We start from the raw sequence: 25,947 nt of genomic DNA on the forward strand, positions 1-25,947 counted from the left end.
TTCAACTAAAACATGATTATAATTAAAATAATTATTATTAGATATAATAAGTAGATAATTATTATTTTATTACTTGTCCCAAGGACTTAAATACGTTTCTAAGTTAAAATATAGCTTATAGCTAACACATAACATAACATTTAAAATAAATAGATAAATAAACATACTACAGAAGTTAATATCATGAACAAAACTGTTTAAAAACATTATTTTTTGATCAAACAGAAAAAAAAATAAAATTTTAATAAAAAAAAAAAATTAATATTAGAGATCTTTTTAAATTAACATTTTAACGTTGTTTTTATTATACTTATTTTTAATTTAAATGTACATTTAAGACAAAATATGTTCTTAATAATATGAGTGTACATTTATTAGTAAATTTAAATAACTGAAAATAACCAAATATTTAGTATAGGTATTAAGCTAATATTCATTGGTGAAATAGGTAGTATATTTTTTTACAAATGGCTTAAAATTAGTTTTGCTTCCCTGGGTAGGTATACATTTTTTTTATCAAAATGTTAATATAATAACTGTTAAATTATTATTTGAAGAAATAAACTTAATTTAAAAAAAATTTTATATTTTCTGCATTACACAAATAAAATTAATGTTTAATCCCATGTTTTGTGACAGAATTGTTTTTTACTATATGAGTCAAAATATCTGTTGTGTTAGCATTTTTTTCTATTATTACTTTCTATAAAATTACATAATATGATAATTGCCTTGTTTGTTTAATATTATCTTTAATTCAAACATTCATTTTCGGTCATTTAAGATTATACTGTCCTTAAAAGCATATTATTTATATTTGCAGTTTATGTTTAAAATTTATCATGCAATATACAATAATTATAACAGGGTCTTTTCAGACTAAAATTATTAAAATTACATGATAACATACATATTTTTATTTTATAATGATGGTTGAATATTAATAAATAGTATATAATACAATATTTATATTATTATTTTTATAATGTAACAATGAATATTGATAATTGTTTTTTAATAATAGCATATAGAATTAATTATATATTATGCTGTGAGCGAAAGGAAAAATAGTAAAATAAAATTAATATATAATTACAAATTTAATGCAATACCTAATCATTTGTTATTACCTATATAAAATAGTATAAAATATAATTATTCGAAAACAATTCTGATGCTAGATTTATTTCAATAAAAAAAATGAATGATAATTAATTCTAGTAGTTTGTATAATAACTGAAAAGTATCAATATAAAATATTTTATTTCATAAAATTGTAATGAATAATGGATGAACCCACTGCCATTTTTATAAAATAAAATTTATAATATATAATACATAAATATAAAATGAATTGAACAATTGTTACACAGTAGGTACATAATATTTGTTACATTTATAGCATTGTTTATCTAACCATAAGGTAAAATTGTTTAATTTTTTTCCTATACCTACTGATTATAATAGTATTCTTTTTGACTCTTCTAAATATTTTAACTTATTAAATGTACAATAAACTACAAAAAAGTTATTTTCTTACCTATTAATTAAATACAAATTTTACTTAAAAATAAAGTTAAAATATTATTTAATACTTTATTTATATTGAAATTTATATAATTTATATATATTCAAATTGTATGACATAATTTTGCTGATAATATAATTTTTACAATGATTTCATTACGTCGTTCAAAATTTTAATTTAATAATAAAATACATTTTAGTTGTACAAAATCCACATTAAATTTAATATAATTAATTATATATTTTGCATAAGCAAAATACTTGAAAATTACTGAAACATCTGAATTCATGCTTTTAGTAGGTTTATATAAATACAAATTGTTCAGTCATATGTATACAGATTGTGTTCATGGATGCAGTAATTTATGTTTTCAATCGAGACCCCTAATATGTATTAATAGTTTTAATTTATACTTTGTTTTTAACTAGACTCACAAATGTAATTATATCTTATTTTAATTATTATATAATTTGAAAAAGGCATCTAAATAATTAATAACAACAAATAAGCTTACTTTAAACTGATGAGATATATTTTATTTATTTAATCATGGTTTTAAAATGAAAAATGTTCATGAAATATTTTTAATGATTTCTTAATTATATAATGAACTTGTATTAACTGATATTTAAATGTATTTTAAGTTAATGTGATCTATCATTTTATTTTATTTTTTACAATGTTTAAAAGAAAACAATATTATCTCTTCATTAATCTGAAAATATAGTCTAGTATTTTTCATAAAAATATATCACCTATTTATTTATCTTATAATTTGTATACAAAATATTTTAGTTTATACAATATTAAATCACAATGCGTACCATAATAAAATATTATCATATAATTTATACTTTTATTATCTAGTTTATTAATTATTAGTAATTATTTATTGCTTTACAATTAAAACATCACAATACTCAGAAAATAAAATCTTTAAGATAGTGTTACACACCCATCAATTCTTTTTAAAAATAGTTTTGGAAAAATAAGAAGCACTGAGGAATTAGTTTTGGTTAAAATATCAAATCTACTAAAGAAAATATTTAATCTCCAGCAATTTAATAAATTTAAAATTTTATTTTGATATTTCTAATAAAAAAGTTATTATTATCTTATACTCTTATTTTTATAATTTAAACTTATACATTGATTAAAATTTGTCTTTGATTTAAATATACTTAACAATACTATTTTAGATTAATTCAGTTAAATAAAAATAAAATGTTGTAATATAAAGAAAAATAAAATAACACGGTTGAGAGGCATGGCATGGCGCAGTGGACACATCAATTGCCAGACGGCACTGATGTTAAATAAGCGATTACTTTGGTAGTTTCCTGAATAGGTGACCACCTGAAAAATTGAGCAACACACACGTCACACATCCATGCGCCCTACCTGACCTTAACAATCAAGATTAACAGTATCCAACTAAAATCTCTATTAACATAAAAAAAAAAAAAAAAACAGAATTAATCAATGATTTTTGCTTAACTATAATGGCTTAATTAATTGTAAACTGATGTTGAAATTAAGTGCAACAAATTCACTTTATTCTTGGTTAATGGCATCTGAAAATAAAAAATTATTTTAAAATATTTCATGATAGATAAGTACTTAATAATTTTAACATTAACACTATGGAATATTATTTCATAAGCATTTTTAAATTTATTTTAATAAACCTGTTATTTGCTGTTTGAATATTATATTATTATATTCTACTTCTAATAACTAACAACACATGTATTAAGGACAAATTGTAAATAAATGTATTAATGTAACAATAAACATATTTATTGTGAAAAATTCATGTGAAAACTTTAGAGTAGAAGAGCTTAAAATGTTTCAAAGAATATATTCATAATGCAGATTTAAATAAGTCATTAAGTATGATTTAAACTTGATTTCTAATCAAAATCTTTATTATTATTATTATTATTATTTTTTTTTTTTGAACAAGATAAATGTATTAAATATATTAAATATCTATGGAAATTTAAAAATCTTCCTATATCGTGTAGTCAATTATAAGAAGAGTGAAAAGTGCCCTAAATTGGGTCTGAGTAATGCATCTTTCAAATTGTTGTACAGTTTTTTTTCTTTTCATAAGTACATTAAATTTTAAATTTAAATGGTGTTGAATCAAGAGGTTACATTTTATTTATTAATAATGTTTCTTAAAATATTATATTAAGAAGATGCTACTTTTGTGTTTTATCTGTCTTACAAATATACAATATAAGAAATTTGTACACAATAGAACTGATTTTGTGTTGTTAGCTTTAATATTAGAGTAAATGGTCCTGGTCTAGTTGACCCCTGCCAAGAAGGTAATCCCCCCACCACTCAGGTTTATTTGATGCCCACCACTTACATCTCTCTTGTTTTCGATGTTATAAAATGTATATATTGCAGAGTTTTGGCCACCAGCATAATTTTTATTATTTCCTGCATATTATATTTATTCATACATGAATGATGTATAATATTTTTACATTTTATTTATTCATATTTTATATATATTCTTATTTTGATTGCCTGCATTTTTATGTATAATCATAATGTATAATGTATTGATTATAACAGAAAACACAATAGATATAAGTGGTGGACATCAACTTAAACCGAGTGGCGGGGAGAATGTCTTCTTGGCAGAATTAAACTAAACTAGTACCGAGTAAATTGACCTATTATCAAATTAAGAGGTAAAAACATTATAATATAATTATGTTCTCTCATAGATTTATACAACATTATAATTTTTAAACTAATTCGAGTAATTTTATATACTTATTTATATTTCATATAATTTCCTGATTATATTATCAGTAAATCGACCATAATAAGTATATTATAAATTAAATAGATATTATTATATACTTGAAGCATATTCATTACTCATATTTCGTACTTCTAAAAACCAACATGACTGTATCAACATATAACCCAAGTCGTTGAAGATAACTACATTTTGAATTGCAGCTTGAATCTATTTTAAAAAACAAAAAGATATAATTTAATTATTTAATTAATTCCTAACATAAAAATATTACTTACTATAAATGTTGTATCAAGTAGAAGGCTTATAAATACCCTTATCCAAGGCCGTAACTGGAAAAAAAATTTGGGGGAGGTCCAACATTTTTTTAAATATCTAGATATTGAACACTTATCATTTTTATCTATAATTTACGTAAAATATTTCTAATTTTAAAAATTTCGGGGGGATCCGGACCCCTGGACCTCCTCTGTTACAGCCTTGCCCTTATCAAATAATCTTTTTATTGTTGTAGGTACTTCAATGTTTTTCATTTTCCTCCAAGACTGGTATGACTCCAAATAGTTTTCTAAACAAAAAATACAAACATTTATTTTAATGTTTTATAAATGTTCTCATAACTATCATACTTCTATAATACACTGATAAATAATAATTATAGTAGTTAAAGCCAGAAGATAAAAAAAAATTTTATTTGCCAAGTTAAGCATTTATTTAAAGTTCATAGGTGTATGTGTTTAATAAGTGCACAGAAAAAAGTAATGTTTACTTATTGAACATCATTTATATTATTGTTATATATTTATACAAAAAACTATAATATATAATATTATTTATAACTAATTAGGTACACTATTATTCAATATAATATCCATATAAATAAATATAAATGTCTTATACTTTATTTTCCGAAATGCTTTCATTATATTAATCTCAGTAAAACTAGTAAAAGAAGAAATGCATAAATTACCTAATTTGAAACATTTTATTTTACCACTTCATCGTGTTATTCAGAAAAATATTAAAATGCGGAGTTCGAATTTGTGATAAAAGTATCATAATTGAAAATTACAATTAAAATTTGCTAAATAAAAAATAATCAGCATTTAAGAAAATTAAAGTAATTATATAAATTAAAGTGTGTAGTCGAGCAACTATTTGTACAAACTATATAAGACTATTATATTTTGTTCTATCTACAGTATCTAAAGAGCAATATAAACATATTGTCTTTATTTTTTTTAGAACTATAACAAATATTATAGATTAAGTAGGTATAATACAAATTAAAATCATAATGAAGTTATTGACATTTATTACACAATTACTTTGTACAATAATTTTTTAAACTATATTAAATTAAATTAATCTTTAAATTGGTCAATTATTAGGACAATTTAAATATAATAAGCAATTAATAAAAAGTGATGATTTGGTGATAAGAATTGTTTTAATACATTTAACACCAAACAGGAAATTACTAAACATTTTCAGTATCACAATATAAAATTTAAAAATATTAGACCATTCATTGTATTAGAACAGTTTAATTTTAAAAACTGAGAAGCTTTAAGAATGTACTGTTTTGTTGATGTAAGAAGTCTTACTAGAAAGATTGTTCTTACTGAGAATTTATTTTAAAAAAAAAAAAATGAATCATTCGATTAGTACTAGTAAATGATTTTTTTTTTTATCAATTTGGTAGTTATACAATAATAATAATACCTACATTAGACATAATATTAGTTATTTCAATAAACATGAATCGGAAAGATTCCGATTGCAGAGTGATATCTACCTTTATAATGAAATACATAATATCATTGATAGACAATTTTTATCTATACTAATTTATAATAATTATAATTGCCTTGCACACTTAACTACATTAATTTGTACTTGTCTTTGTGCAATATATATAAATCAACTTCCTACCCTACTTACACGGAATAGGTAGTTATAGTATAGTTACAATACGAAGAAGTGGAAATAATACTAAATATTTAATAAATTAATAGTGAGCTCATGACCTTTAAAGATGATTTAGAGGTACATAATTGGTTAATTAAATTTTTGTAAACCATTAATCAATTTCTTATGCAATCGACCATAAATATATTAACAGACAATTAAAAATTTACATTAATTTCTATGTACACGTTACTGTTTGAAGTTTGAACTCCAGCGGTCTGTCGTGTGTATTTCGTGCCGACTCGTCATCGTCGTTGTACTACGGCGTACGACGACGACGACAAAAAAAAACATCGTGGTGAACTCGTGAATCATAACGATATTGGTATTTTTTTGTTTTCGACGATTTCGTCAAAGCGCGTAAAAAACAACAACTATATGATACCTAATAATATTATACCGCAGAAACCCACGGATTTAACAACAACATCGCGGTGGCGATAACGTCGTGGACCGTATCCGCCGGTAGCGCTTCCGTCGTGTAGAGGAACTTTACGTCCGAATTTCGAGCGACGGCGGCGGTGAGAAAATATCTAATCGGTCGACCCGTTTTTTATAATCCGTGTCGCGAGCGCTCATTCCTCTGACAAAATATAATAATAATAATAATAATATAATACTAATGTTGTCGAATTCGAAGAATTCCATACCGCCGCTACCGGGGCCCCGTCGCCGCCGATAACTCGTAATTATTATTATTGCTCTCCCTCCCCGCGAACGTATCTGACTTTTACCGTTCGTCGTCACAGCGAGTTCGTCGTACCAGAGCGGTTCATAATAATAATAATAATATAATAATAATAATATAATACTAATGTTGTCGAATTCGAAGAATTCCATACCGCCGCTACCGGGGCCCCGTCGCCGCCGATAACTCGTAATTATTATTATTGCTCTCCCTCCCCGCGAACGTATCTGACTTTTACCGTTCGTCGTCACAGCGAGTTCGTCGTACCAGAGCGGTTCATAATAATAATAATAATAATAATAATAAAATGTAGTCTGTGTGTGTGTGTGTGTGTATTCGATTGTGTTCTTTTCTCCTCGATCAGACGACGACGACGAGAACACCACACGCGCGCGCGACACGCAGCAATCGTCTTTATTATTATTATTATTTTGTTTTGTTCCGTCCGTCGTACGCGCTTCGATCGCTGTTGTTGTTTGACCGCGATTACACTCGCACACACACACGCGAGCGCGCACGCACGCACCGAGAGAGACGTAAGTACGCGTAACCTCGCGCGCGACACAATCGTCACTGCACGCACACGCTATTGTCATCGTAGTCGGTCGCTTCTGTTATTGTTGTTGTCGGTCGTCGTCATTATTATTATTATGTTATTATCGTTATCGACGTAGATTTCTCGTCCGCCGCACTACGGCCGACCCGCAACAAGTCGTCGGACTTTTTATTTTTTTTTTTATAATTCGTCCATCGGTTTTCGCCGAATCCTTATCGACGACCGCCACTGCCGCCGCCGCCGCCGCCGATGTAACGCACGACGAAAACAACAAATAATTATTATTAGAGCTGCTGCTGCTGCTGGTATCCACGAACGGTCTCCAAGCGGACTACGACGCCAGCAGCGGTGCGCGGCCAGTCGTCGATACCCGTGTGTCTGACGAGCACATATCATTACGACGACGACGACGGCGATGTGCTGCCGTTCGGATCGTGTTTATTTATTTCTGGTAACACCACCTCAGGTAATATAATACGTACAGCGTCTACCCTACCGATCGACGTGTTTTTTTTTTTGTTTTTTTTTTTTCGTTTGCCCCCCGCGCGGCGTTAGTGTACGCGTAGTGAGCTCTCTCTCTCGAAAAGAGCTGGTCGGACACGATGTTTTTCTGAAAATTTCCATTCGTTCGTATTATTATATTCTTATCGATCGCGATCGATCGCTCGTGATGCTTTTGTTTTTTTTCATTTTCAGTCAATCTCCGATTTTATCTCGCGCGTAACGTAGTAAAACATTCACGATTTTTCCGTAACATTACTTTTCTACACTTATAATATTATTATTTTGATTTCTCGTTTTAGCCTTGTCCGTTAAATTATTCGTGATATTTAGGTTTAATTGTTGTTATTTCATAGAATACCTACTAAATAATAATTATGGCTAGTAGGTATGCAAATGAATAACATTAGTTTTATATTATTTTTTCAGATCTGTATTAATTTTATTCTAGAAGTTTATGATCAACAACATAATCTAACAATATGAATATTGATAGTGTTCAAATAGAATTGGACAACATGAATATTGATTGTGTAAATACAAAATCAGACAATATGAATATTGATTACACAATTACCAAATCAGACAATATGAATATTGATTGTACGAGAACTGAATCAGACAATATGAATATTGATGGTAAAAGAACAGAAAGCATATCATCCAGTATTTCAGAGGAGTAAGTTAATTTTCATTGATTAATAATTAAATATTAGGCACATCTAATATATTTAAAAAAGAGTTCAATTTATTAGTTTTAATTAAATTAAAAATATATATTGCTGTGAGTAACAGTTATATATTAAACTTACAAATTGAAATTTCTATTCACTATAATAGTACTATAGGACATTATAATAAATATTTATGTTATGAAAAACTATTATTTTTAATTTATCATAATTTTAAAATGTTTCTAAAACACTAAAATTGCATGGTAAACAATATTTTTCAATTTTTTTTTTTATATTTATTTTCATTAAATGTATTTCATACTAACTGGATTTTAATTTGGCATGAAAGACATTTTAAGAAAATATTTTAACTACATTTTATTTTGCAATACTAAACAAAATATCAATAACTTGTATCCATTTTTGTGTAATTGTGGATTTACATTATATCAATTCAAAAATACTTACTAATATTAATTTATAAGACTGTACTTCCTTTAGAATATTATTAATATTTGTTTTTTTTTCTTGAGTTAAATTAAATAGGTATAAATATAATTTGTAAATGATAAAATTTAGAATGCATTACAAATTTGTATAGATAACTGTGCCAAATTATCCATTAAACAGCAGTAATTAAGTAAATATTGGCCATTAAACAAGAGTCAATAACTGATAACTTATCAGTAAAACTGGATTTTAATGTAATAATATAATTTTTTTCCTACAGTTTTATATAATTAAAAATATGTTTTAGAAGATCCTGTTATTTTAATGATATTTTATTTTGAATTTTTTGACAAATCCAACTTTCTTAAGCAATTTTTTTTGGAGGAATTTTTCAAAATTCTAAAATATTAGCAATAGGTACTATAACATAATATGTTATAAAACATTTCTTAAAAGTATTAGCTCATCTTAATTTCTTTAAAATACAGTATATAGTATGGATTTTAAAACTTCTATAGTCTATACTAAAAATATTTTTTTATAATGTATATGCAATTTAATGAATAGCTTATTATCCTAATATTCTAAATCTTATTGTTTATTTATTTTAAAATTTAATTTTATCAATTACCAAAAAACTACACAAACAATATGGTTTATAAATTAGGTAACTGTTTAAGTTGATTAATATTTAATTTATTGTGTTTAACTATCAATATAAATGTTAAATCAAGTAAATTAATATTCTTGTCTCCCTACAAGTTCAGGCTTCAGGAGACACATTTTTTTTTCGGATTATTATTTTTTATACTATATTTAAGTTATAATTTTTTAAATAACTATAAACTATCTATTTATCTAATTCTTGTAGTAACTAATGACATTCAAAATAGGTAGTTTTGAAAATCCTAAATAGTGACAGTAATATTGAAAATAGAACCGAGTTTATAACATATAAATAATTAATGTGTTATTTAAATTTAAAAACTTGGAAAGTTCTAAAATTATGCCAACCTTCCCTTATTTGAGTACCTATCTTAAATTAAAATTGTATTTACTATAAAAATTCTAAGCTTTAACTATACTAATTGGTGAATGTGGATGGAGGCTTTATCTTTTAAACATGGCAAAATTTAGATATACGAGTATATATCTAGGCTTGCGATTTGTCCCAGCTTTAATGGCATGTCCCAGTGTCCTGGTCAGTCATTAAGTTTGTTTCGGTTAATAAAAGCTGAGAAAAAATAACTTTAATATTGTATTATTACATATATATTATTAATTATATATTAATTATAAATTCATTCCACAGAAAAGTAACAATATTAGCTTATTACTAATAAATATATTAAATGTAGTTTATGTAAATAAGTTGATGTAAAAAAATGTATTGATTAATACATTTTTAAATAACAAAGCAGATATACCTACCTATTTCCATATAACATATAACTATACTAAAAGAAAAAAAGGTTATTCAATTATAAATGATTTATGATGTCCTGATTTGGTGATTTCAAAATCTGGCAACCCTAAGTATACCTAAAATACTATTTAACATCTATGCCGCTATTACCTGTGTTTTAAAATTATATTATAAATGTCATTAAAATGCTGTTAAATATTATTATTATTATTATTTTTAGCCCACATCATGGACATTGAGTGTAAGTCTTTTTTGATTATTGAACATTTGTTAGGTGTTTTACAATTCTCATTTATTATTTATACATTTAATTATTTAAAAGATAAATATAACATAAAAAAATAGGAACGTTTTTTAAGACTGTTAATCTAATGGTTTTTAAAAACAAATCAAATGATCTTGCTAAATGAAAACCATCCATCATGAGTACATTGCAAAGTTTGAGCAATATAACTTTGTAACAGTTTCATGATTTGCTCACTCACTACTATAACTTCTTATGGGTACAAGCTGAATTTCATATGTGTGTAGAAAGAAAGGGTACTTGTTTTTTATCACCCCGCCATAAGTAAATAAATTATGTGGATTATTAATAATAAAATGATAGAAAAATAAATGTATTATAATATAATAAATTAAAAATATATATACCTAATTAATAATATATATTAATATCACAATTAAAATGGAGAAAAGACATCTAGTAGTTTCAAATGCATTTTGTTCCTCGAAATGTGTTGTCCACAAAATACTGCCAAATACAATTTCAGAAAATTTCTTTTAATTTCAAAACACATTTTATTCCTCCATTTAGCAGAACTTCACAACCTCTCGATGTTTGGATGTGTGCTCCTGTAATTGGTTCAACAAAATTCTCGACAAAATTATAACTGGTTAACAGTATTATGTTGGAATCCCTCTTGCTGCAAAATTTTATAAGCTTTCCAAAAATCTGACATAATTATTGAGCCTGGTCTTATATTATTTACTTTTATTAAAGATAACAATGCAATTTTCCCATTTCTCAAAAAATCAATTGTTGTCATAAGCTAAGTACAATAATTATTATTGTAGGAACAATAACGGCACAGTATACGGCAAGGTGATAACAAACAAGTACCAAGAAAGTTATTGTTTCACTTTTTTTTTACCTATCTTAATTGCATTCATACGTATATTACTATATAGAGTGAAAATTATCTACCTATGAAAAAACTTATTTTTTTGAAAATCAACTTATTTATATAATTTACTCTGCTTAGAAAAAATTACTTTTACATTTTCACATAATACAGTCAACTCCACTTTATTTTGGGACACATAGTTATGTGTTAAAAAAAAAAAAACATATAAATTTGTTTATGGCGAATATTTTTGTCTTTTTTTTTTTTTTGTATACACGATAACTTGTTGAAAAAATTTAAGACATCAGTGGTGGTTCTGATGGGAAATTGAATACTCTTGATTCATTATAATTGAGGTCAAAAGTCAGCATACAGTTTTCAAAAAAATCGAGAAAATCAAAAAAAAAAAAGACAGATAAACCAGAGTTTTCACCCAAAACCAGTTTTCGACCAAATAGATTCTTTATATGATTGTAACTCAAAAACTAATCACTGTAAATGCTTGAAATTTTCACCGCATATTTGTATTAGCATTATCTATACACAGTTAAATTTTCAAAATATTTTGAGTTTTTTTTAGCTATTTATAGACAACTGAAATTTTCGATTTTTTTGAAAAAAAAAATTTTTCCCAAAAATCTTGAAAATTTAACACAAAGTCTAAAGTTTAAAAAAAATAAAAAATTGTTAGTCACAGTTTTATTTTAAAAGCTTTAAAGTTTAAATTTTTACGAAATATGTCAAAATCACAAAATTTTGCTATTGATTTTATAGATGTAATGTAAAAAAATTTTAGTATTTATATCTAAAGTTATAAATTAAACTCAAAGTTTTCCATAAGTTTTCTTTTAAATAGCTATAGAGAAAACTCAAGCGTCATTGTACAAAAAAATGTTATGAGTATCTGAATTTTAAATTTTTACAAAATCTTGTAACCATAATGATTTGTCCTCAAATGATTTTAAATATTTGTTATTATTCAAAAATTTTAAATCATAGATACTTGAAAGTTGTACCAGCTATTTAGATTGGCATTTTTTTTTACATGATTTAATTTTCAAAATATCTCGTTTATCTTAAGGCTATAGGCATTTGAAGTATTCGTTTATTTTTTGGTTTTTTTTTTTTTTATAAATATTGATAAAAAAAATTTTGGCTGAGTCAAAATACTTGGAACATTTAACATAAAGGTCTTCATGAGTTAGTCTTATAATTATTCAAAAATTATAAAAACACATTGGCTAGTTATCTACTGTTTTCTCGGTAGATCGTACGCTTTACCAATACCTTGGCACAATTATTAACATTTTAAGTTCAAATATTGACAAAATTTGTCAAAATCATGAATATTTGCAAATTATTTTGGATTTCTAATTCATAAATATTTGTATAAGTTGCTAAGAGTTGAAAATTTAATACAAGATTTTCCATAATTTTGATTTACAATTATTTTATAAAAGTACTGAAATTATAGGTTTGGTTTCAGGTCATTAAAACATAAACCACCTTTTTCACCACCCACTGGAAAATATATCCTAGGCCAGAGGTTCCCAAACTGTGGGTCGCGATTATAGTTTTGGTGGGTTGCACTATATTTTTATATTTTTTTATTGTAAGCAACTCATTCACTAAAAAAAATGATCATTCATTGATATTATGATTCGCCAAATTTTAAAAAAAATTCTAAAATTGGTCGTACAATAAAAAGTTTGGGAACCTCTATCCTGGGCTGATAAACCATCTCCGTTCAGAATCGTTTTTCAAAAATAATGATAATTATCGTTGCATTCAAATTTAACAAACCTATTATAGTGAGCTACTCTATATCGACTATATCTATAGAGCACTTGATACCTACTATACAGCAAATCGTTACCCACTTGCTTCGTTTTATTATAACCTATATATTATTAATGTATTTAAACATATAGAAATGATTGAGACTGGTCCACTGTGTATAATCTACAGATTAAATTTGTATATATGCTACTTAAAATTTACTACTTCTATCCATAAAACTGCATTATGTATTGATATCATAAAATTAGTACCAATACCAGATAAGTTCTATTATTTATGTTAAAGCTGAATTACTATGACATTTTCTATTGAGGTCTGTCTAAGTAAAAATGGATTTTTTGCGCTTATTGACTGATATGTTTGGCATCCCTTTTTAGTACACCTCTTAGTCATTTTTTTTTAAAGTGTCCTAATTTGTTTTTTCTGGTTCTTGTTTTGTATAATTTCCACCACTTTTAGTGCTAGTATTCTTTTTTGAGCAAACCAAATAATTGTTATTTAAAAGGTTTTTACTTATTAAATAATCAACACATTTTAATATTTATGTATAAATATTTTATTGTTGTAATATAATTCATTTTAAATCAGTACAAAACCCGTATAAGATTAATTCAAGACACACTCATTCGTGAAAAAAAATTCAATTAACAAAATGACACGAAAAAATGCTAAATGGTAACTGAATGTCTAAATGATGATTAAAAAATACTAGACAGTGGTCAAATATAGGTATCTGTTATCGATAAATCACATTTGATTTATCCCAAATTATTTTTTAATATCAAAAGAAAAATATGATATTATACACACTATTTATTTATAAAATTAATTAATAATTTTTTTTTTTTTTTATCTTATTTAAAAACAATTTTAATAGTACTTTGTTTCTTACTTACTATCTTATTATTGGTTGACAAATGTAATCTGAACAAGCATCTAACACACATATGGAGCTTCTCTAATTACCTTGTTAAAGAAAAAATATTATCAATATTTCCAAAGATTTAAATGTTCAATTACATATATTATATTATCGAATAATATTGATAATAATTTATATAATATACTCAATAAAAATTTCCCAATTATCGGAATTCTTGGCCCAGACAAACTATGAACGTTTTTACTATAAGCATACGTTTATTTTCTGAGTTGAAAAATTGCTCCGATTAAGTGGTTTTATTAACCCGGTATTTATTAAACAGAATTGACTGTATTATAAACTTGTTTACCTATTAATTAAATGATGTACATGTAAACTAAAAAATCATTATGAATCATCTCTTTTTTCCTATTTTATATTATTATTCATGATAATTTATTAATCATAAAGACTTAATAACAATTTGTATCTATTTGTAGAACAAATTTGATTTATGAATTGAAATGGAAAATAACTTAATGTTTCAATTGAATAATTTTAACATGCTGTCACTGTTTAATGTTAGCTAATACTTTTTTTAATAAATACCTTTAAAAAAATAAAAATTTAATTTATTATTGTTTACGTATGCTTCAATGTTGGATTAAAAATTGGCTGAGAATTTTCAAAGTTGCTAAGCATTTTTAAAATGCTTATAGCTTATTCAAAAATAGATATTAAAAGTATCATATACTTATTAATATAAAAAATGTATATTTTATAGTATCATGATGCAAACTATTAATAGCTATTTAATTCCCCAGTAATAAAATGTACTATTATAATTTATATTACTCTTAAAAATACTTACCTCTATTATCTCAACTACAAAAATAAATTCTGAGTAATAAATAAGACATTATTTAAAGTTTTTGATTAATAATAATACTGTGTCCTGTTATTAGGCAACTACCTACCAATTGTTTTATTAATATAAACATTTTTTTTTTTTTTTAGATCACCTGAACCTTATGATATTTTTAGACAACTTCCACTTGAAGTCATCACTAAAATTGTCCGACAATTGAGTTTCAATGATGTTATAAGCTTAAAATCTGTTAGTAAGGCTTGGAGATGTTTATATATAAACCAAAATGAGATTTGGGCGAATATATGTGATGATTTAAATATACGAGTCATTGATTATAGCCGGTGTCTGAATGACAGGTCAAGACATGATTCAGAATGCAAAGGATATGCTGAAGCAGCTTCAGAAAAATTATTTGGGCCTTTATGTGACTATTGGCTAACATTTAATCATTATATAATGATAATAAGGAACATAAAAAACAACGATTTTCCAATCATTAATATACCTCGTTGTCCGCGTGATGAATATTCATATTGTACTGATGATTATATAGTCAATATAAATGCCTACAACAAACAACCAATTCAAGTAATTGTTTTAAGTGGAGCAAGTAAACCTATCGTAAAAAAATATTTGAAAATATTTGATCAGTTAAAAAAATTAATTCGATTAAGAAAATACCCTCTCAAAGTAATTGGTAACAAAAGATACTTGGTATTAGAAATTTGTTCAGTTATATTTGTATATTCAATTGTGAGAACTGAATTTACCCAAAGCTTTTTTAAAGTGATACGGAAAAATGTTGAATTTGGCTTGAATCAAGAAGATTTTGACTCAAAGTTCTTAAATGAACATCGTGAGACAAAATTTGATTTATATGATCATAAGCTAGCAATGGTACACCCTTCTACTGGTACATTATTTATAACTGATTTGAGGACAGGAAAAACATATAAAGAACTGAAATTTAGTTCAAAAAGATGCATTGTTAATAGCATGAAATGCTCAGATTATAGAATCATGATTGGAATCACAATAATGGTAAATTTATTAATTATATTAATTATTAGTAGTAAAATATGAAACTTATTTCAAAATGCTTGTTCAATTAATAAAGTATAACTACTATTTATTTGCAAGTAATTTTAAAACTTGAAATTAAATAATATTGTTGCCCTTAGCTGGTTTAATTTACAATATTTTTATCTAATCGTAAAAATATTTTCTCGCAATTAAAATCCATAAAAAATTTCAATAAATAAAAAAATGTAGTTTATGAAAATTTGCATAAAAATTTAACTCTACTATTGTAACTTACTTATATTTTATAGTAGGTAACAGTTTATGTTTAGTACAGCATTATAATTATTTATTATTCAAACTATAGACCATCGTTTCTCAACCTTTTGTGTTGTGACCCCCAAAATAGGTATAAAACTTGGTCAATCAATTAGTGACCCGACTATCTATATTAAGTACAAATTTGAACAATAAAAATATACCATTAACTGATTAACCAAATGGCAAATATACTATTTCAAATTAATTTTATAAATAAAATATAGTAATTTATACTTGTCACAAGTAAATGCCATGTCTTGGGTCATTGGGTAAGCCATTAGCGGTGGAGTGGCCCTTATTTATTGATGAGATATCTACGATCTACATTTAATCGACTGATTATTATTGTTATTATTAATATTATTTTTGTGTGTTATGAAATGATAAAATTTACCCATGACAGTCGGACATTGCTTATGTAACATGTTATTAAATACGTGTGGTATTGCATTTTTGTTCAATAAAAAATTTTAAATAAAAAGGTTCATTTTGTAAATCATCATTTTATTATTTTTGACCTACGTGACCCCTAGATTGAGAAACGCTGCTATAGATTATAGAGTATAAATATTGATTACACATTTACATAGGTATCCTAATCGGTTTATATAAAAAAAAATTTACATTTATTACGTTTTATTTTTCAGAAAAAAAAAGGAATAGAAGAATATTTGGCAATTGTTTATCACATGAAAGGATGTTCACAAGACAATAGATTAAAGATACCCTTATTAAAACCTGTGTCTCAGTTCAAAGTGACCAATAATTGTATTGGTGTAGAAAACAAAGGTACTGCAACTCCATTTATCACAAAGATAGATTCATACTTAAAAGTATTTTGGCTTGAATGTGAAACATTTTCATTTGACTGCACTAGAAAGTATATTTATTATACTGTTAATCAAAGTATATTTCAGTATGACCTTTTAAAGTCCATGCTATCCAAATTTGAAGTGGTACAAAAAATAGCTATTAATGCAATATCAAATCTTTTACCTCTAACACCTATAAATGATAGGTATTTATTAGTTCGATCGACTTTTTCAAATTCGTATGACATATTTGATGTCAAAGAACATATTCCTGTTAGGTCTATACAATTAACTGCAGGGTATTCATTAGTTCATGTGGGTAAACTATCTATAGTGTTCTCTAATTCCAAAGAATTTATGGTTATCGCATTTAATTAATTGTTTAATTTTTTTTGTACAACATTTTTTTTTTTTTTTATATATATATATATATATATTTATCATTATGATTATTAATTTTAACTTCATTACAATGCAATATATATTGCAAACAATTATTTGTTAATTATTTATGAATTAAAAATAAAAACATATTTTTGAAATAATAAACTAACTGAAGGCTATTATTTGTTAAGATAATTGGGTTAACTTACTATGATTGTGTTCAAGAGGATAATATATTCATTTGTAGCATTATATTTATATAACGTTTTTTTATTATTTGATTTATTTTGAGTCTAGTTTTGATTTGATTTTATTTGTCTTATATTTTGTGTTAGATTTAGTATTAAATTTTTATTTGGATTATATTATTTTTTTCGTTAAACAACAAAACTGCATTTTATTAACATTAAATTTACTATACAAAAATTAATTAAAAACAATTAATATTTGTCATAAAAAATGTATTTATTACAAGAATTATTGTTGATACTTAATTGTTGTTTAAGTTTTTTTTTTTTTGAAAAAATGATTGTTTGAATATATAATTTAAGTTTATATATATTTTAATAATTAGTTTTAATACTATACTAGTATGTATGAAGTTGTTAAGTAATTAATTTAGTAATAATATAAACTTATTGTTTAATATGAATAAAAGATTTAATTTTGCATCTAATATTTTGATAATTATTTTTGAAACATACAAACTAAAAGTTTCACACATAGTTGAATGTTGCTGAATGATATAATATTTTGATCAATTCCATGGTAACTAATATACAGCTAAACCTTTGCTTAGACATTTCACATAAGTGTTAGTAGTAATACGAATTCAAACATGTTACAAGGTGGTTAAAAATTGAAATTCCTAAAGTGAGAATCATACAGTTCATCAACACTATATATTTTTAATTTGTTTTTTTATTATTATTAAAAACTACAAATATAATATAATATAATAATATAGTATAGTACATGATATATCTCAATAGGTTTAATGTATAATGGTTTTATTTTTTATAACACCCAAAATTAATATAATAATATGACAAATAAATAAATATTATGCATTTAGAACTTCATATCATGAGCTCATTAAGTATTTAGTACGTTGATGATAATATTAATATAATTATAGGTAATAATGATAAATAACTAATTCTATACTGAATCGTATAATATGTACACGTAATAATATAATCTAAAAGTACACCAGTGTTTTAAAATGGCAAGTAGGTATAATATTGTTAAGCTGAATAATAAATAAATTATTGAGCTTAACGTTTTTTTGTACGCTATATAAACTATCCATCGATACTAAAATTTACTACGACAGCGCAGGGCAAGTCGATTGCGTTGCGCGTGGGTTCAGTCTAATATAATATATTATGTATGTTGAAACAATGGGCAAATTTGTGAATTGACGACGCGAGTTAGTAGTGTGCGACTGTTGATAATATTATGACTTTCAGTGTCCGTTTAAAAACGATAAAAAATGTAAAAAAAAAAAATTAGGTAAACGCGTTATGAACGTCTTGTGAGAATGAGAGCGAGTGGTGAACCTATATTTATTAAAACCTAAAATGCTAAATGGAAATTGTTGAGCTTGACGGCGTGTACGCGTATGTGTGATGAACGATGTGATCGACGACCGAGATGACGAATAATAATGATTGTTGAATTATATAATATTGTGCCCTCGAAGAAATCTCATCGGTTGCGACGCGACTCCGTGTCGCCTCCTACGGCGGCGGCGGTCGGCGATTCCGTCTCACGTCTGGACTTCTTTACGAACGACGTTCTGATGTTGTTGAACGGCATCTCGACGGCCAAGGTAAGCGCCACGGACACCATGATGATGGCCAAGATCTCCTTGATGTTTACCTGCGGCAAAAAAGCACGTCGTCGATGAAATAAAAAATTAAAATTAAAAAATAAAATTATTGTGTTATTATATCGATCGCAGGACGGTGCCTCGATATGCTTATTGGTTTCTGATTAGGAGATTTTAAGTGGCGGACCGGCGCTGCACTCTGCGGGAGCATATTTTAGACACGACGATGAGAAGAGGGGGGGGGGGGGGGTTAAAGCAAGAGTCGTGAGGATTTTCCTCGGAGTTTCGATTTTATAACTAATAAATATGATTTTAGATTTAAAAACGAAGTGTTTAAAACGAGATAATATAACACAATACGATTTATAATATTTTCACACAGTGTATGCGTAAAATATTATTTTCTTCAATTTTAATTTTGCATCTAACACAAAACGGTAAATTTAAAATAATAAATCAATGACGGTATTCATAACTTTTCGCCAGATATTTAACGATGTGTATAAAGGTTTGATGTCTTTTCTATTATCGTCGTTTTCATGATGTCGATTGCATACATAGATATATGACTGTAAAACATTTCGGTCACTTTCAAAAGGCGTTATTGCTTTAAAAAGATATTTATGATTATTTTTTTATAGTTCTTAGGGCATTTAATCCACACACTAATCGTTACATAAATCAAGTCCTTTTTGGAGACGTCCATGTAATTTAGGTACACCTAGCTATCGTCTACTCGACGTACGGAACGTACCTATCGACCGGCTAGAATTTAGACAAACATACTCGAAGCGGTTTATTTTTTAGTGAATATTCGATATTCAACGAACACACACTTATGCCGAGATATTAAGTTTGCTGGGACCTTGCGAATAAATTTCAACGAAATTTCGTCGAGACGCAGATTATATCGCTATATAAACGGTACTGTTACCGTGCAGTATATTTGATTAAATATTAGCATATACCACGTGTACGAAATACATCAGTCGATACGGTGTGCGTACAATGCCACCTGCAACGGTTTTGTATATTGGAACGATATATAGGTTTAAGTGTCACCACAGGTCTGTGTGTTTCGACCGATTTTGCGCAACGATCGACTTTATGTTATTCATAAATCACGGTAATAATAATAATTAGTGATGTCCAGACGCAAATCTGATTTATTACATGAGTCGCGACAATCATAAATTGAATATGAAATCTTACTTTGCATATTATATATACACACCTATACATATATTACGCATTATTATTCTGTAGACGTTGCGCACTAAACTTTTCTGTTTTTTTTTTTTGTTTTCTATTGTGGATCATTGTTGCTTTGTACACAAATTACAAATACATAAATGTATAATGTCATTGTCAACGAAAATTTGGAAATAAATCGAGAATTTTTTTTCCGTTTAAAATTAAATTATCGATATAGGTATAATAGGTGCACATAATATAACACTATATGTACGATTTATGCGAATATATAATATTCTCGCGTCTGGTCGAGTATGCAAAACGAGCTATTGTCAATTTAAAATATTCAGGATTTTCGGATCGAAATAAATGTCTTGTTTAATTCAAATATTGATATCGCATAAAAAAACAAGCTAAATCATGGCCATTAAATGCTAAAATGTACAAAACGGGGCCGTTTTTAACTTTGAACGTTATAATTATACGAATCTGACTTAGATGTCGCAAACTCGCTAGTGAACTATAAATTATTTATAAAAAAAAAATGTGCCGGATCTAAAAGTTTTAAATATTTCTTTCTGTTTTCCTTGAGTAGCTTTTTATTTATTTATTGTTTTTTTTTTTTACTATTTAACAGCTCGCGAACAATGAAACTTATATATCACTCACTACACGGAGATTCCGTATACTTCCGACAATGAAAGTTTAAACAGATGAACGAATATCAATCGTGTAAGGCGTTTAATGGGAATAAGGTGATGGGTGATGACTACACAGTACACAGTTATTTTAGGTACATTATATAATATAATATAATACTTACGATCAATCCAAAACTGTATTCCAACGCAGAACGATGGCTTCCGACGTTGTAGAAGAATACCGGAAATTGTGTCAAGTAAAACGTGTAGGAAAGACGTGTGCACACGATAAATCCTTTCCAAGAAAACAACGACGATACGACACCTAAATATATATATAATAATGAAATATAAGTAAAATGTTATGTAAAAGTAATGTATACAATAATCATTTTGTAAATTAAACATCTAAATGTGTACCTATAGGCATGGAGAAAAATTAAACAATACAAATCTGTCAATAAATAGACTTTTGGACTGCGCTACTACTTATAGACGTAAACGCCAAAAGGAAAATTGCATAGGTAATTACTATAACTAGGTACTTATATAAATACCTCGGATGTAAGTCACAATTATAATTGTTTTTATTTGGACGAAAATTGAAATAAATATTTTAGATTAAGCTATCACTATTTAATATACGAATTTCTAGTCATCTATTATGGATTAGATAATTTATTTTCAAGTTGTCACAGTCAATTGCCTACAATGACAGTATGACGTGTCTGAAGTTTATTTTATCAAAAAAAAAATAAAAACATTTTTTAACTATTATTTCGTTATAATATTATGTATATAAGTTAATAACGCTTATGATTACGTAATACGTATTGCTCTATATATTTAATCGTATTATTTATGTATACAATACTATATATAAAAATATAAGGAGCTACGTTAAAAAATAAAATATTATAGAATAACAAAAGGATATGAAGAGGAAGAAGATAGTAATTGTTTTTTTAACTATCAATTTTCCATTAAAAATATTTATACCATTATAATATACTTATAAAAACAACTACTAATTAAGAATTACAATAACAACAACAGTTTTATCTATTTAATTTTTTTTTAGTGGTATCTTTAACTTGCTTCTCAAAATTATATACCTATAGGCTATAGGTATGTAAAACACTCAAACAGCTAATTTTGGTAAACAAATATAGACTCAGTGGCGTAGCTAGGGGGGGTTTGGGTGTTCAAACACCCCCCCCCCCCTTGGCTTTAAAAAAAATTGAAATTGTTATTATAATGTATAAAAGTTTATAGTTTTGTTAACTGCGTTATACTTATGTATGAAATGTATTATTCAATTAGCGTACAACTCAGTACATTTTACCGCTCTTGGACAATATATTTTAGATGTGAGTAAAATAAAAAGATCAGTAAACCCCCCCCCTCGGGTAATCCCTGGCTACGCCACTGAATATAGTACATGTTAGTCTACGCAGCCCAATTATTTCAAATTTGGTAAAAAACATTTAAAATAACATTAACAAAATAAGTTGGTAGTTATCAGTTGGATACTGACAATTGTTAAGTCGAAACGGGAATTTAATTAATAGAAAATGTAAAAAACACCAAAATCAAAAATATTAATTTGCAACGAAATGATTTATTAAGTAATTTGGTTTATATATTTTTGTATGTCCACAACCGAATCGAATATAATGTATACTTTAGTCGAATAAAAAGAACATAAAATTATATGAGGAAAAAAATAGCACAAGGTAGTTCGGTTACGAATAAATGTATATATTTTCTGACTCATTACAGCCCACAGGCTGTTACGTACAAACAAGCGAGCGGCGAGCACGATACTAATATTTAAAGGCGCATATGCGATTCGTTTATACGGCTACTGTCTAAGTCGATTTATAAGTTTTCGAAAAATATGTTTTTATATAGTATATTATTTTTAACTGCAGAATTTCACAACAAATTATAGAGATATTATACATCAAAATATTAATTAATCTGTAAAAGTATTCTGTGCAGTTGATTAATGATTGTAAAATATTAAAGATATATATATATATAGGTTATTATATAAAACAAATCTAAATAATAAAAAATATTGCCTCAATAAATGTTGCCCCGTGTACGGGAGGTCGCCGTTGGAGCCAAGAATTATAGTTTTTTTATTCTAGTTTTACATTTTATATTTCATAAAAATTCTTTGCGGTGCACATCACCGACCTTTACCAAGCTACAGTTTCATAATAATTATTCATTCGATCACGTACCTCCATTGCCCGTGTACGAGACAAATATAATCCAACTGAAAAAAATGCACCAATATATCGGTGCGAAAGCCGCATAATTGGCTGCATCGCTGGCGTTGTATACGTAATCGATGTCACCCATTTTGGACGGGTGTATAAACGCTTCGTAAAAGAATCCGATAGCGACGATCCATCCCAACTTGAGGTGGCCCTAAATGAAAAGACGTTTAACATTATTTTTTTCCAAAAAAAAAACTAATAATCTTCGCGATCTCTAACTTTCTATAGATTTTCAACTAAACACACATAAATTATGTTTAAACTTTTAAGTGACTCCATTCAATAACAACAATAAGTCCCAATATATATTATAAAAATATCTAATAATTCGGACTTTACAGTAAGCCTTTAATTTAAAATTTTACTGCACTTCGATGTCTTCTGTACGTCCCCTCCAGGGCGGGATATTTTGTATTAGTTTTAACAATAATTAAAAGTAATTTTATTACATAATTGAATAAAAATTAACACGTTTGCCTTCACACACATATTTTTGGTACACATTTATCGTCAGTGTAAAAAATTAAAATTATCAAATCAATTTTTTTAATAATTTTTAATAATTTCCACCAATTAATAACTATTTTTAAACTTTTTAATAATTATTCTTTCAATTGCCATCTTATAAATATTGTACTATTGTACCTACACATTCTGAACTTGCGCTATGGGTATTTGATAAAAAGGTATCATCTTAAATTCAAAATATTATATTATTTAAATTATGATTCTTAAATATACTACTTAGTGTGTCTTATATTTATTTTGTTTTGGAAATTTAAGTTGCATTTTTAGGGTATTTAAATTCATTAAATTCTCAGCCTTACACATTATTCTCATCATCAGAGAACTCAATGAAACTAATTTACAATTCTGTAATATTATATAATATTATATGCATTATCAGAACAACTGCAGAAACGATAGAAATTAGTTTTATAGTGTATATCGTTTGAAAAAAATAAACTGAAACATAATAGTTTGATACGGTCATACGTGTTTGCATGTAGGTAGGTTATATAAGTGCATTATAATCTTAGCGATCATTACAACACTATCAACATGTCAAGTATTTTATTACTTATAAAACATAAATGTACAAAAAAAGATAATCAGACTTACGCTTTTCAACGGGTAATTTCTTCCTACGTAGCGCAGGCAATATCCCAACAGAATGCCCATAATGTACACAGTCAATCTGTGAGTGGGTAATATGTAGGAGTAGTCTGCGGTGTCATACATTTGTGATACCCTGTAGAAGCGATAAAAAAAGAACAATATTTTAATATTTATCTACACTATATAACACTTAGAGCAATGCCTTTATAAAAGGAGGACAATAGTTATGCAGGGCTCATAGGTCTGCACAAATTATAGGGATACTAAATTAAAATATATATAGGTAGGTATTTAATATTTTACTTTTGTTTTTTTTTTAAGCTTTGTATATGTCCAACAGTAAGTAAAATTTTAGCTTTTCTAGAAATATGCTTAACCTAGAAGGGTGCCAATGATAGCATTAAGCATGGCACTGACTAGGTTATAAAATAATATTTCTAACGAAATTAATAAACGAAAATGTTTTTTATAAAGAATTCATAATTTGTTCAAATTGACTTAGTTTTAATTTTGCTCTTTTTTGAATTTTCTTTAACTTTATTTTAGTTTAAATTTTTTCTACAAAATTTAGAACGTATTTCTACAATAACCTATAGGCTCTAATATAGCATTTAGAAGAGTAATTGATGAGTAGAGGAAAAGTTAGTTAATTTTATGTTTAATAAAACGTATTATAGTTCACTGTTTAGCACGTTATTAACATAACACGAACTAGTTCATGTTTTAAAATAACTTTTCAAAATTTGATCATAAGCTATTAAAGAAATAGTTTGTAAGTGGTTCATTCCTTTCAAATATTTTATTAATACTCAAACGTTTCATCAAAATTAATTAATGTGTTTAGGATACCTTCAGGTGCATGTATAACAACTATATGCATTAAAAACGCGTAAGTATGTTTTTATTATTGAAACAAAAAAACGGTACCTGTTTTGTTTTCTTAAATCGTGATGACTGTCAAAAGAAACAGGGGTTTTCATAAATATAAATAATTTGTTGGTATTTTAATTAGGATTCATGATCAATATGCAATTTATGTGTTGAAAGTTACACACAATTTGCTATGTGTATATCTAACTGTGACAGTAATTAGGA

At 26.3% G+C, this 25,947-nt stretch overlaps 2 protein-coding genes and 1 long non-coding RNA gene across 8 annotated transcripts in view; 1 reads left to right on the top strand and 2 right to left on the bottom strand.

Annotated features, from left to right (window-relative positions):
• Positions 1–7,257, bottom strand: LOC114124489 (uncharacterized). Of its 5 annotated transcripts, none has more exons than XR_007606396.1 (5): positions 7,127–7,257; positions 6,455–6,867; positions 4,592–4,881; positions 4,446–4,523; positions 1–3,102 (listed from the first exon to the last, which is right to left on the bottom strand). It is a non-coding gene; the product is annotated as an uncharacterized LOC114124489 (long non-coding RNA). The 5 variants fall into 5 exon arrangements; XR_007606395.1 differs by lacking the exon at positions 7,127–7,257 and adding an exon at positions 6,935–7,081; XR_003592451.2 differs by lacking the exon at positions 7,127–7,257 and having other exon boundaries at positions 4,433–4,523; positions 6,455–7,077.
• Positions 7,258–7,833: 576 nt separating this feature from the next.
• Positions 7,834–17,806, top strand: LOC114124486 (uncharacterized). Of its 2 annotated transcripts, none has more exons than XM_050208106.1 (4): positions 7,834–7,994; positions 8,459–8,708; positions 15,383–16,277; positions 17,225–17,806. In XM_050208106.1, exons 2-4 carry the CDS (start codon positions 8,512–8,514, stop codon positions 17,765–17,767), a joined length of 1,635 nt encoding a protein of 544 aa, XP_050064063.1. In that variant the 5' UTR covers positions 7,834–7,994; positions 8,459–8,511; the 3' UTR covers positions 17,768–17,806. The 2 variants fall into 2 exon arrangements, with proteins under 2 accessions (XP_050064063.1, XP_050064064.1); XM_050208107.1 differs by having other exon boundaries at positions 8,481–8,708.
• Positions 17,807–19,251: 1,445 nt separating this feature from the next.
• The window catches only part of LOC114124482 (nose resistant to fluoxetine protein 6-like), a 59,871-nt gene continuing 53,175 nt past the window's right edge, over positions 19,252–25,947 (bottom strand). Inside the window, exons 10-13 of the mRNA XM_027987738.2 lie at positions 24,856–24,985; positions 23,695–23,884; positions 21,625–21,767; positions 19,252–19,657 (exon numbers count right to left, since the gene is read on the bottom strand). Coding sequence (XP_027843539.2) covers positions 19,484–19,657; positions 21,625–21,767; positions 23,695–23,884; positions 24,856–24,985 — 637 coding nt within the window. The 3' untranslated portion in view covers positions 19,252–19,483. The remainder of the gene's footprint in view (positions 19,658–21,624; positions 21,768–23,694; positions 23,885–24,855; positions 24,986–25,947) is intronic.

The sequence above is a fragment of the Aphis gossypii genome, chromosome X, assembly GCF_020184175.1.
Source record: "Aphis gossypii isolate Hap1 chromosome X, ASM2018417v2, whole genome shotgun sequence".
Classification (NCBI taxonomy): Eukaryota; Metazoa; Arthropoda; class Insecta; order Hemiptera; family Aphididae; genus Aphis; species Aphis gossypii.

Coding starts and splice junctions, on each gene's coding strand:
- LOC114124486 (XM_050208106.1), top strand. CDS start 8,512: ATGAATATTGATAGTGTTCAAATAGAATTGGACAACATGAATATTGAT. Junction 8,709..15,382: donor TCATCCAGTATTTCAGAGGA/GTAAGTTAATTT, acceptor TTTTTTTTTTAG/ATCACCTGAACCTTATGATA. Junction 16,278..17,224: donor TGATTGGAATCACAATAATG/GTAAATTTATTA, acceptor TTTATTTTTCAG/AAAAAAAAAGGAATAGAAGA.